The 14395-nt window shown below is 38.5% G+C and overlaps 1 protein-coding gene across 9 annotated transcripts in view; it reads left to right on the top strand.

Moving 5' to 3' along the window:
* The window catches only part of MCTP2 (multiple C2 and transmembrane domain containing 2), a 223464-nt gene that overhangs the window by 104464 nt on the left and 104605 nt on the right, over positions 1 to 14395 (top strand). For all 9 annotated transcript variants that reach the window (XR_011497588.1, XM_044762457.2, XM_014842505.3 and 6 more), the window contains 2 exons: positions 5433 to 5619; positions 7919 to 8012. Coding sequence is in view for 8 of the 9 variants with exons in the window: in XM_044762457.2 (XP_044618392.1) it covers positions 5433 to 5619; positions 7919 to 8012 (281 nt within the window). In the remaining variant the exon portion in view is untranslated. The remainder of the gene's footprint in view (positions 1 to 5432; positions 5620 to 7918; positions 8013 to 14395) is intronic.

The following is a 14395-nucleotide window of genomic DNA, read 5'->3' on the forward strand; positions in this document are numbered from 1 at the left end:
ATTCTCCAAAAGTGGTGACTCCCCCGCATGTGAGGTTGCACACAATGCTGTGGGAACAGGCCTAATACACTAACGCCCATTAATCACATTTCTTACATAGATGCTCTGGGCATGTGTTTTCCACAGGTTCTATCACATAGAAAAGCAATGTTATAAATTTTATTTTTATCAGATTTTATTAACAAACATTATTGGAAATGTTGGCTAGAGTTTCTTGGGCTATGGTTAGTTAAAAGCTATTTTTTAAAAATCATTCTTAGGTCAGTGTTTTGGGTTTGTTTTTGAGGCAGATTCACCCTGAGCTAACATCAGTGCCAGTCTTCCTCTGTTTTTTCAGTATGTGGGCCACCAGCACAGCATGGCTGCTAACAGAACTGTGTAGGTCTGTGTCCGGGAACTGAACCCAGGCTGCAGAAGCAGAGGGCGCTGAACTTAACCACTAGGCCACTGGGGCTGGCCCCAAACCTTGTAAATTTTTTAAATACTTCCATCGGTATAATTCACCACAGCTAAGTTATTGGCATTTCTTTAGGTTAGGGGTCCGCAAACTAGGGCCCATGGGCCAAATCCAGATGGCTACCTGTTTTTGAATAAAGTTTTATTGAAAGACAGGCTTGTTCATCTCTTTACATAGCCTATTACTGCTTTCATGCTCCAAGGGGAGAATCGAGTATTTGCAACGGAGATCATATGGCCCATAAACTAAAAATATTTACTTTTTGGCCCTTCATAGAAAAAATGGTCTAAGTGCCTATTATTTATTCATGTTGGTGTGATTTTTAACGATAATTGAAAATTTCATTCCGAGAGCCTTTTAAACCACGTATCTGAAAACTGATTCTGTTTTTCATGGAAAATTTGCAGCCACACTAGTAAGCTAAGTTTATATAAATGCTCATAAAAGGTTTCCATTTGTGTAGTTTGGGAAGAAATTTAGGGGATACAAAATGGATGGAAAAAAGAATATATAACAACCCCCGTAACATTCTGCAATGGGACAGTGAGTGAGCAGCATTTATAGGAATGAGAAAGAAGGGAGGAAGAGCTCATGTTTTGCTTTGCCCAGAAAGCTGGCCGGGTCTCTTCTAGGCCTTCTCAGGGGCTGGCCCCGCACTCCACCCTTAGCAGGTAACTAAACAGACAATAGAAAATCTTAGGAAAGACAACAGATTCTGTAAAGCTTCGGTAGCGACTAGAAGGAATTAAGAGACCAACCAAATTCTCCAGTATTTTCTCTGGGTAGAATGTGGTACACTACAGGAAATGGAAAAAGGGGTCAAGATTCTCCTTTCAAGATTTTTATGTTAAAAATCTCTTTGATGAATGTATTTGAGAATGTTTGTCTTAGAGAGTTTAGGTTTTAGAATACTTAGCTTTCCTTGAATGTAAAAAAAGCCATTTTGTTCACATGATACTTACCTCCCCTCAGAAGGTTCTATGAGTATTGTGATAAAAGTATCTGAAATTCTGGGGGTCTGGCCCCGTGGCCGAGTGGTTAAGTTCGCGCGCTCCGCTGCAGGCGGCCCAGTGTTTCGTCGCTTCGAATCCTGGGCGCGGACATGGCACTGCTCATCAAACCACGCTGAGGCAGCGTCCCACATGCCGCAACTAGAAGGATCCACAACGAACAATATACAACTGTGTACTGAGGGACTTTGGGGAGAAAAAGGAAAAAAGTAAAATCTTAAAAAAAAAAAAAGTATCTGAAATTCTGAAAAAGTCCTTTTTTAAAAAAACAATTTATTTTACATCTTTTGCTGTTAATGTAGTAACCCCTTCCTAGTTTGGGGTTAATACAAATAATTTTTCCAGCCTCTGGCTGACCTCCAGAACTTCTGGTTCTCCTTTAGATGTGAGGATGAGCTGGAGCAATGTGGATAGGGGTTGAAATAGAGTAAAATGGGAGGCCCAGAGGAGAGAGTTCTGGATGAAATTCATTTCTTCTTACTCCCGTCTTTCTTCTTTTCCTTCAGAATGTGGGGATAAATGAGGAAGAAGAGATGCAGAGAGCAGTTCCGTTGTAGAAAGTTTATAGAAAGTTATCTTTCGAGGGGAGTTTCTTGTTCGCACAAGGGAGAGAGTACCTTTAAATTAATTATTAAGACTTAAAACATCAATTCACATGCTAAGCAGGTAACCTAAGAGGCTGGGTCATAACCCATGTGCAAAAGCATCAAGTTTTAATTTTGAACGATGTGATACTGCTATATCACTTTAATTTGTTTCTTCAAGTTACTAAGACAGTAAAAGTAAGTATTTGGCTGAATTCACCCTCATTAGTTAACTGAGAATGTAAAGTCCGTCCATTAGTTTGTGCTGAAATCCGCAATCTGTGGTTTGTGGGGCTTTTTCATCTAGCATACACAGGGCTATTTCATGCAGATGTTCTTTCTTCATTATCCAAAAAAATCTTTAAAAATTTCACAGTGGGTGGGAATGACTGAAAAGTTTGTGGAAATGCATTGTTTTCTGAGAAGAAACCCAATATTTACTTTGTGTCTCACCTGGTACGTGATTCAACTTTTGTCTAAAATAATAAACTGCTGTGTTCAAGTAAGTTGTGCCTTTAAACAGTCTCCAGGAGAGTCTGCAAAATTATGGTAAATATGCTCATATTGCTGATAGTCTTTTTAGATGACTTTTTAGGATGAATGTCAGGTCTATTTTGAACTATCCCAGAAAAATTTTATTGTTGCCTAATTCTGCATCTTTTTGTTTTTTGAGGAAGATTAGCCCTGAGCTAACTGCTGCCAATCCTCCTCTTTTTGCTGAGGAAGACTGGCCCTGAGCTAACATATGTGCCTATCTTCCTCTGCTTTATATGTGGGATGCCTGCCACAGCATGGCGTGCCAAGCAGTGCCAGGTGCCATGTCCGCACCCAGGATCCCAACCGTTGAACCCTGGGCTGCCAAAGTGGAACATGCGCACTTAACTGCTGTGCCACCGGGCCGGCCCCTAATTCTGCATCATTTTGACTCCCAAACATTATTTGTTCTCAGAGCTCTTGTCTTTAAATAACTTTTGGTTGTTCAACAAACAAACAAAACCACCACTGCCATAACAAACAGGTAAAATTTTAAAGGACAAAAATAAATTGCCATTATTAGTGATATTAAAATAAATGTGCCCTAAATAGGTTTTTGCTAATTTGGACTAATGAACATGACTACTGGAGAAGATTCTTACACGTTGGAATCATTCATCTTTTCATTAAAAAGAGCTCTATTATAGGGAAGTGTATGCAGCCAGCTAGACTAATGCTTGGGAAAGTATTCCTAAGCAGATGAAAACTGCCATACTGGTGAAGGATTCTTGGGTACTTAGTTTTGTAGAAATGATGGTAGTTAAAGCATTTGATGTTTCTTTTCTTCCAGGCTGAATTAATTCCCCGCTTACATACTTGCCTATGAAATAAAAATATTTAGTAACCCCTCTTTTCACAGTAGTAAATTTTCACTTTACAATTTTCCTATTGCTGCAGAAAAAAATGGTTTTGATTCAAATCATAGAGGATTATTCAGAAAGACATATTTTTTGTAATGTGTCTCCAGTAGAAATACTTGATGTGAAAGCTTTAATTGCCACTTTTTCTCATAGCTGGAATCACTTTTGGTAATTAGGAAATAAACACCCACCTATATTTAATTTTATAGGTACATATCAGTATTAATTTTTTTTAATTCTGTAGCAAAAACTGGCATAGATTTTTATCAGTATTATTGATTTGTGTGTGTATGTATGAGGAAGATTGGCCCTGAGCTGACGTCTGTTGCCAATCTTCCTTGTTTTGCTTGAGGAAGATGGTCCGTGAGCTAATATCCATGCCAGTCTTCCTCTGCTTTGTATGCGGGATGCCACCACAGCATGGCTTGATGAGCAGTGTGTAGGTCTGCACCCAGGATCTGAACCTGTGAACCCTAGGCCACTGAAGTGGAGCCCGAGAACTTAACCCCTATTCCCCTGGGCCTGCCCCTGTATTTTTCTTTTTAATTGGGAAGGGATTGCAAGCTTTCTTTAAAATTTATTAAACTGGAACTTTTTACATATCCATGTGTCTCAAAATTGTCATTGCTTAATATTTTAGCTCAGTTTACCTATTTCTAATTCTCTGCAAACATACAAAGTCCATTGAGGATTTAGTGTAAGAATCCAGCCTTTGTGCCGGCCCAGTGGTGCAGTGGTTAAGTGTGCACGTTCTGCTTCGGAGGCCTGGGGTTCGCCAGTTTGAATCCCAGGTATGGACATGGCACCGCTTGGCAAGCCATGCTGTGGCAGGCGTCCCACATGTAAAGTAGAGGAAGATGGGCATGGATGTTAGCTCAGGGCCAGTCTTCCTCAGCAAAAAGAGGAGGATTGGCAGCAGATGTTAGCTCAGGGCTAGTCTTCCTCAAAAAAAAAAAAAAAAGAATCAGCCTTGTCATACATTCTGAGAGTCACTGTTTCCATCTTTTATAAAGTCTTGAATATTCTCCTTATTCAGTAACTATGGAGGGCCAATGAGAATTACACAGACACACACATACATGCACACACACACACTCTACATGTGGGAACTACCACTGCCTACTCCCTCCCTCTCCTGGACCCTGCCTCCTTCACTCCCCTGCGCAGATGCGGAGCAGGTGTGGTCCAGGCAAACTCAGAGTTTTCAGTGTTAAAGCACATAAATGGCTTAGCACCTCAGCCCCCCTTTTTGGTGTTTGCTTCTGTATTTAAATATGTTTGAGGTTTTCAACATCTCCAGAACATTGGCTGTTAAGAGGCGGAACATATGCAATTTCTAGCAGACAGGTACAGCCTTTCCTGGCAGTGCTGCTGAAATGGGATCAATCACCAGCACTTCATGCCCCATTTGTCCGAAAGAAATCCACCTGGGGAAACCCCTGTGGCACTGTGCCTATTAGGAAAACACCTTAACACGTTTGTTTCTTTAAATAAAAACTCACCAGTTGGCATTAATCTGGAAGAAATTGGTTTCTCCGTTAACTCTCTCCCTGCATTTCTCTTGTCTTTTCTCCTTTTCTTTGAACCATGCCCATTTATTCTCTTTGCTGGTAAAAGACACAGTGCAGAGAAGCCATATAAAAGCCCTCATCCTTAATACCTAATCTTTGAAACTTTTTTCTCCCTATTTCTTGATCTCATTGCCTTCCTGGCAAAGATCCGGCTCTTCTATTTTCATTTGTGATTCCCTCCCTGCTTCTTTCTCTTTGATTTTCTTTACCTCTTCCTCTCCTTCATTTTAGAGTGCATTAGGCTGGGAGTGAGTGTTAGGAGCTGGGGGCGTGGGGGGTGCCCTGCAACCTTCACTGCTCAGTAAACCCGGGTCCGGACAGAGTGAGGGTTCGGGGATGATGCAGTGAATATCAGCTGCTTTCGAAGTGGCCATGAGTTCATCGCTTTTCTTTCTCGATTCCTGCAACTTTTCCAGGTGTAAAGTGGATATCGCGGCACTCCCGCTCAAGCAAGCCAACTGCTTGGAGCTGCCACTGGATAGCTGCCTGGGGGCTCTGCTGATGTTGATCACACTTACTCCCTGCACGGGGGTCTCTGTCTCCGATCTGTGTGTGTGCCCCTTGGCAGACCCCAGCGAAAGAAAGCAGATTGACCAGCGCTATGTGAGTGCTTCCCCTGTTTCGCCATTCCCACCTCCCCCCGCCCCCACTTTTAAGTTGGAACAAAGTCTATGACTGAAAGACTGCATAAAAAGAGATCTTTGTCCAAAGTTTAATGGTATGTCTCATAAAACAAGACATCAGACCTAGAGGTTAATGCATTGGTGAGAAGGTGAAAGTAGATTAGAATTTGCCTTGCTCTATTCAAAGCCAAAAAAAATTTTGAATTGTTAGCTTTTAGGAACTCTTTAGAGAAAATCGAAATCCTTGAGGAGGCAAGCTATTGTTTAGCGTGTCTGCATATATAAATAGGAATTTTAATATATGGTCACAAAAGTAGTGTTTTTTTATTTTTTAACCAACCACTAATGTTCGCAATCTTATACTTTTCCAGAACCTCTTAGGATCAAGTGAGAAAATGCTTGTGTCTTATAAAGCAAAGCCGAACTCTAGGCAGACACGGAAGTCTGTTGCTTTGTACCACCCTGGATAATAACACTAGTTTGTGATTTTTGCCTAAGCAGTCACCTTGTGCATAAAAGTCCACTCAGCATTTTTAAATCAAGTGGCTTTGTCGTCTTCATTTATTTTTTGTACTTTGGCTTTATAGGTGTCTTTATTTGAATTCTGTTTTTATCCTGTCTTCTTTGTAAATCAATGTTTATTTTATTTCCACACACCAAAGGCATGTTTTAGGAAAGTGGCATGAAAATGAGGCAAAGATGAATCCCTATTTAATGAGAATATTATTCTCAGCATTAACTTTAGTGCCCCAAATCTTTCTCTGTGCAAGTGTATTGATTAATTGAATAATTCTTTATCTTCAGGAATAGGAATCCTAGCCACACATTTATTGCCAACACAGATTCTGCATGCGAGGTTGGCATTTTCTAAAGAAATTGCAACCAATTCCACCATTCATAGCCTCTCTGATGACTTGAAGCAAACGAAAATGTGACGGGGAAAAATAAAACTTTTCCCCAAACTTTCCCCATGGATAAGTTGCAAAATTAACCAAATTCATGAGGAATGTCATGTATTTAAAAGGTGATGTTAGATAAGATCATAATGACTGCTTTGAATAATGCCTCAGGATTTGAGGAGTAATAATTGAAAAGAGGTTTGAAGAGGCTAACAAAACAGAAATATCAAGTGTTTTTTCCAGCTAGTGAGCTGGCTAGCATGTTAGAGGGAAGGAAGGCTATGTTACAAGACACAAGTTCCAGCCCCTGGATTTGTTTTTTAGGTTGTAAGAATAGATAATCTTCAAAGGCATTTCCACCTCTACATTGTAAAAGTATTATATTTCAAGTGTTTTCATCTTAGCTTAAACACTAGGATTTTTTTTTAGGTTGAAAATATAGAGCAGAAACAATTTTCAAAAGTTCTTAGCAGTGCTACACGTTAGGTTAGGCAAACCTTACCTATTATTAAGTTTTTGTTTTTCTCTCCTGAAATGCCTAAATAACAAGGATTTTACTATCCTTCCATAAATCTCTGGGGTTGGCTTATCACAAGTTTTCACTTATCTGGTGATAGCCGAAATACCAGATCGGAAGACTTGAAAGCAACATCGTTTTCAGCAGAAGTGTTCTGGAGGCATGTGAAGCGAGTTTATCTGCTTCTCTCTTTCATGCACAATTTCTGAAGGATGCAGTATATATAGACGTCTACATATTGCTGTACATGCATAAGAATTATCAGTAGATATATTCAAGCTTTGGCTCATGCGAACTAAAAATTAAAGTAAATGTGAATATAAGGTGACACTAGATGCTCAATCTCTGATCTAATGAGCTGGCTAAAACATGGACCAGAAAATTCTCTCCGTTTCCACCCCTCCTCTCTTTCCAGGGGTAATAAGTATCTATGAAGGGTGCAAGTTTAGTCCTCTGGTGTCCATAAAGTTTGCACTAAGTAGGTCAGAATAATGTTGCCTTTTCGGGTGATTTAAAAGTCTCATTAAAGAGAAAGAAGGGGAAAGAGAAAATGAATGTAGTTCCACACACATTTTCCCGGCGGGATATCTGTGCTATCACCAGGGGGCGATGTTCAAAGTAGATTGCACGTGCTTTGTAATTTGTCTGTTTCAAAGCCGTAGTTAATTCTCAGTCACTTTTAATCTGGTTGCTGTAAATGCGTAACTGGCCAGTTGACTGAGATAATGCACTTTGGAACTTTTCGAAGCATTGCATGAGAAAAGTGAGGATAAATCTAGAATGGATTTCCTGTAGGACTTGACGGCAGTAAATAGTATGTTAGAAAGCTGTTTTCATTTGTGATCTACCTTTCTTCCCCCTAGTGCTTACAGAACTCCCTGAAAGATATGAAGGACATCGGCATTTTACAAGTGAAAGTTTTGAAGGCAGTCGATCTCTTAGCAGCCGACTTCTCAGGTATGAAACATTGTTATTTTTATTTTTGTTTATTTCCTGCTTTGCCATGATTTCCTGGCAAAGCAGAATGTTTTCCTAAGTAGAAGCATGGATGCAGTAATTGCAGTCTTTCCAATAGAGTACTAGAAGGAAAAAAGACGCAGGCGAACAACTTCTTCACGTAACATTTTTTACAAAATTATGTTTTCAAGTAATTTTACTATGATTAGATAATGAACTAGTCCATTGGCTTTCAAGGATATTTGTGGATTATTAGTGTTACAACTTCTTTGGTTTTGAATTAATTTGTGGATGAAGCTTTTCTCCAGCACCTTGACGGGCAGATTTGCCTTCTTGCCTTTGCTTGCTCGCGGTGCTCTGTGCTGAATGTGTTCATTCTTCAAAGTATAGACCATGTGATTCCTAAATCTGAGCATGAGGGTGGACCTGGCTGGCACTTCTCTGTAAGTTACCAAAGTCTTGGCCATGGAGCCACCTTGCAGTTGACGTTGTCTTATACAAAATTCTCTTGGTGCTTCACTAACTTGAATAGAGCATGTCTGCTTGGTCCTGAATGATGCCTGACCACGAGGAGAGTAATCCAGACATCCCAGTGTCTGATTGCAGGTTGACTCTCCACTCATTGCCAAATTACCCCCTTGTACTGACGAACAATATAGACACTTATATGACAGATGCTGTTTACCAAGTAAATTGATGAATATGACGACTATTATATAGCATGATTCTGTCTATTGACACAGTATTACATAGGTTTTTTGGGAGGAAGATTGGCCCTGAGCTAACATCAGTTGCCAATCTTCCTCTTTTTGCTTGAAGAAGATTGTTGCAGAGCTAACATCTGTGCCAGTCTTCCTCTATTTTGTATGTGGATGCCACCACAGCATGGCTTGATGAGAGGTACTAGGTCCGTGCCCAGGATCCAAACCTGTGAACCCTGGGCTGCTGAAGCAGAGCACACGAACTTCACCACCACACTACCGGGCTGGTCCCATGCATGGTTTTTTAATCTCATACCGTTAGAATGTGGTCTACTCTTTACCTTCCACATAGAGACAATTACACTTTATTTGTGTAACTTTTTGAGCTTCTAAAACTGAGTTTGAGGAAACTCAAACTTTGGAAAAGAGGATTTTAATTTTAAGCACTTTATATTACGAAAATGATGGAAAATATAAACTTAGTTAAAAAACAAAAGGAGTTTTCCTCACCCTCCCTCAAAAAATGAACCAATGGAAATCACTACTCTGTAAATCCCTGTTCTCTGTCTTAAGGAAATGGCCAGTGAAACGATCCAAAAATGGTTTTTTGGCCAATATGAATATATAAATTCTCAGGGTTGTAGATGAAATACTCAAATGATTACTTCTAATATTCATTAATTTCATCACAAAATGTTTATAGTCTCAAATTGATCTCAAGATTTTCTTTTTAAAACTTATAGTTTATGAAAATACTTAATTCAAACATTTCACATGTGCCTTTGAGATTAGTAATTTTGTCATCACAAATGTCAAGCACATTTAGGGTTGGCTACCAGTTTTCCAGAGCAAGTTATTTTTATGTCCATCTAAGTGTTTAGATAAGCTCTTTTTGAATATATGATTGCTGATGTCTCAGGAAAAGTTGTCTCAAGCTCCAAGAACCCATATATGCCTTTGAGTGGCGTTTTCAAAAATTCTTTCTGTAGTTGTTTATTTTTTTATTATTTTTTATTATGTAGTTTTTTATGTTATGCATATCCTGAAAAAGGGAAGTCTTTCTAAAGACCACAATATAAGGCAAAACCCTCTTTTCAGAAGAATAATTTTGGGGGAAAACATTGACATTTTCTTTATATTCAAGATATTCAGTAGATAGTTTTGGCATGGATGAAGGTGAGTACCAAAGGATTCTAGTAACAAAAATCAGTGGTTGGAAATCAAATAATTCTGTGTGCTTTGACTGAATGCCCTGGTGTTTTACTATCTCCATATTCTTTATGAGAAAATTGTCATTCTTCTGAATTGAAGCAAAGATCCTTGTCATTAGGTAACATGTCTTTAGACCATATTGATATTTATTTTTAGAATCAAATTTCACAGTCTGTGTTCTTTACAGGTTGGCAGGCTCCTAATGTGAATTGTTCAGTCTGTTCCCAACCAGGGTATTGCTTTAGAGCAAGAAAGGGGACGTATTCTAGAGAGTAGTAACTTTTCTAAGTGAAAAAAGAAGTGGATTCAGATTGTGGTGAGGTAGCAATAGGGATGTAATTAATACCTCCAAGAGGTTTGTCTTGTAGTGGTATCATATCATATTATTGTTACCAATCCACTAGATACACGCTAAAAAAATGCCGGCTTCACTTGATGATGAATCAGAAGGGGTACCCATCATTGTCAGTGCCAGGACATTTAAGAAATAAGTAACTATTTATACCGCATGCCCAGCATTTTCCAGTCAGCCTTACTTTATAAATGAGCATTCCAAGGCAGTTGCTCAGGGAACAGAGTGTTCACCCCTGCAAATAAAAAAGAAATACATTTACTCTGAATAAGCAGGGCCATTCTCAAAGAGCCCTGGGCATCTTAGACAGAGTACAAAAGGGAACTTTCCAACCTTCCTACTTTTCTTTCATGATAGTTTTTTTGGTTTTTGTTTTGTGGTGGTTGATTGTTTCTTAAAAACAATACCAAATTGACCTTAATAACTGGTGCTTCAAGTTTGTTTCGCCTAAGATTCGGGGAACCTGATAAAGCAGAAGTCCACAGGGGCAGGTCTTGGCCGTGGTCCGTGTGGAGGTCACGGTTACAGCCTGCAGAGCGCTGGGACCTCAAGTCCTAGGGGAGGAATGCATGCACTTGGCAAGCCCTGCTGTCAGTGGTTTGCCAACTTTAAAATTATCTCTATCTTTGCAAGTAACAATTAGAAAAAGAAAATATCTGTCAATTATGCCACTGTGATCAGACTAGAAGGATATTCCTCATTAGTGGTTATTGAGGTTATGATTATATAGTCTTAGGAAGAAATTAAACTTTGGAGAAATTAAATCTTCATTACTTTGCTAGTATTTTAGAACATTGGAATAATATATGTACATATTATATGCATAGTATATATACACATATACTAAGGTGAATTTCTTTTCCATGAAAAATTTAAAAATGTTTTTATATAAAGAAAAATTAGTGTATCCTTTCAAACATGTTAAAAGATATTAATATCCTAAATCTACATATATTAACAATATTAAGATGTTTATGAAAGATAAAGGTTTCAAAGCTCTAATATATAAAAAAGATATTTATTGTTTCTTCAAATTAATTCTTTATTTTATAAATATCCTTTTTTATTATGTGATCGAACCTATTCAGTATTAGTAGATTTATATATGGCTTGGTATTTTTTATGACTGCCATTTGTTTGTATATAAGTGAGAAGACGTTTTATTTTAAGGAATCTGAAGTAATCTGTCTTCTCTTGTAGCCCATCCCTCTAAAATTGGTGAAAGTTATCTTAATGTTCTCTACAGCCAGTGTTAGATGTGGATAGCCTTAAGGAGTTATTCTAATGGAAGAGCCTGTCAGATATTTTTATTAAAGAGTTTGTCTCACCAACACCTTATGCCCAACGTAACCTAAAATTTTTAAGTAATAGGTTATCCAGTCTGATGTCATTACTTCTGTGGTGAACCGGGCCCTAGCCTTGATTCACAAAACAGTTGATAAATTGTGCTTGGAGACTCAAGGTGAGCAAAGCTGTCTGCAATGTTTACTGAGACCAACATACTTCACTTACTGTTGCTAGTCCCAAAACTCAGCTGTTGCGAGAAGAAAGTAACCCACATCCTAATGATTAAAAGAGAGAGAGAAACGCTTTGTTCAGGACAAAGCTGGGAAGTGGTTGGGGAACAGGTTCTCTATCCACAGTAGAAGCTCAGAGAGAGTAGTGCTGCATTTTCTACTGTGCCAAGGGGCACGTCAGATTCATGAATTGATACTGCTGGAAAAACCCACAAAAACTGCAGAGTTTATTTCACAGCCTATAGAAAGATAAAACAGTAGATAACAGGTAAATTGAAAATTGTTGGGGAATGGAAATATCTTCTGGTCCTAATTGTAGTTCAGTACAAATGACAACACTTATCTTACCTATTGAGAGATTAACCAGTGAAGACTAGGAAACTGTTTACGACAGTTCAGTGCATATGTGGAGAATTGTTCTGGGTAGTAGGATTAGAATTGATGGAATGCTGTGAGGAAGCTGCTAGAATTGTAACATGGAGGAGTTACTTCAGCATAGCAGTATGGAAACCATGATGTCCACCATTTGAGTAACGTGCCTGCCAAAATTCAGCACCTGGTCAATGACTCTTCTCTTATATTCTTAGAATTACATGTGGGTTTCACACATCTTCCTCCCTGTTAATTAAGCTTTCTCTTTATTAATTTTGTTCTTTAAAATAATTCTTATATATTGATACCCTTCCCCCTAAGGAATCTTCCAATGGCAAGACTGATGATTCTGTAGTCTCCGTCTGCTTTATTCTTCCACCCTGTTACCACTACCAAGATGCCTCCACCCATTAGGAATTCTAACATAAGATAGAAGAGATAGAAACTTAAGAGAGTCTTCTTAACTGTGCCATGTCCACAGTAGCAAGAGCCAGCAAAGCCTTGTTGCAAGCCGTTCTCCGTGTTGCATGATAATAAGTAACATAACAACAGAGCATAGTATACTTCTCAATATCCATTCTTTTGTAGCATGATCCTATCTTAATTTTTCATGTTCCTATCATTATAGTAATCTGTATGTCATGATGAGAAGCTGGAGAGTTATCAGGAGACAATGAAGGAACAAAACTGGAAATACTGTCTTTACTCACAATTTGGAGTTACTTGTTCTGGAGGGATTTTTCTTTCATCCTTGTAACTTTTTGGCACTCTTTGCCCTACAAATCCCACCCATGAAATGCAAAATGTTTCCCAATATATTTAGATCTTCTTGACTTCTCGGCAGTAGGGTTGTCACTGGGACCCTTTCTCTGTTTCCATTGTTAACAAGACAACTACCAAATTGACATAATCCCAAAATATCTTTCAGAGGAATGGAAAAGACAAGATTTTCAGACAAGGAAAAATGTGGGTTATTGTGAAGCTGCCTTATTTGATAAATAAGCATGTTAGGGGCTATCATAGTACAGGATCCAGGAGAGAAAAAGATACATTTCATTCTCTACCCTACCCTGCTTCTTTCCAGGGAGCCCAGGATCATTTCCCAACTGCTTTTTAGGTTTATCTCAACTTAAGAAAAGTCAGGTTGGTTGTAGATCTAGTGATCTTCGAGAAATAATCACTGAACACCTGCTGTAGATCAGATACCCTTTCCTCCTCGACTGCAGAATGCCAGTAGAGGGTGGCATGGCCATTGACGTGGATGAGGACCTCACTCAAGATTGGGTGGCATTTCTAGTTCGCTGGTTCCTTGGCATTGCCATTAGGAGGAGCTCTTGGTCTGTCCCACACACATGGTTGATTCCCATGACTGCAGTAACTTTCTCCATTCTCTCATTAAGCACAAGAACCCTTTCCAAGTGACTGTGACTCATGCCGTAAGTAAATCAATGTTCAGTTCAATGATTTATGCATTGAAGACGAACATTAGACCCTATTTTCTTGTTCTTTATTTTTGTGCTAGTTGCCTCTCATTTTAATCTCAGTATTTTATGGTATAGAAGATGTCTAGAAACAGAGACTCATTTGTAACTCTTAGTTCCACCACGTACTGGCCTTGGGTCCACTCTAAGCCTTCTTTTCCTCGTGGGTATTTTGAGGGTTAAAACCTAAATGAACATGCCTGACACATAGTACATACTCCATAAATGCTATTCCCATTCTTTATTAAATTTATTTTATTTGAATATAGTTGATATGGAGAATTTCACAAGTTCTTGTCTTCTTGATATTTTGTTCATAATTTCCCTGATTTTAAATAATGTTGGAAATACCAGCATTGCTAATTATGTTTAGCTTTTCAACCACTTTTCGAAATCTATAATTACTATTCTATGATGTTTTTTCTTTTTGTTTCTGCTTCTATTGCCTGATAAAAGTGAAGAAAAAAATATGTTTTATGGTAGGAAAATTCTCATGCTTAGCCAGTTTAGTGCTTGCATTCTCATTTGGATAATCTGGATAATAGTTTTATCAATATAAAATACTTTTGTGGGCTCATCAATTTTTTTTGTTATACATGAAAGTGCTATTCTGAGAAACTGTTGACCAAAATACGGCATTTCGATCCCATGTTATAGAGTAGAAATATTCCAGCCATATGCTCTAATACTGACTTTTGAATAGTTACTGTAAATTATAACACTGGCGATAAGTTTTTTGTTGTTTTTG

This window comes from Equus asinus, chromosome 2 (genome assembly GCF_041296235.1).
Source record: "Equus asinus isolate D_3611 breed Donkey chromosome 2, EquAss-T2T_v2, whole genome shotgun sequence".
Classification (NCBI taxonomy): Eukaryota; Metazoa; Chordata; class Mammalia; order Perissodactyla; family Equidae; genus Equus; species Equus asinus.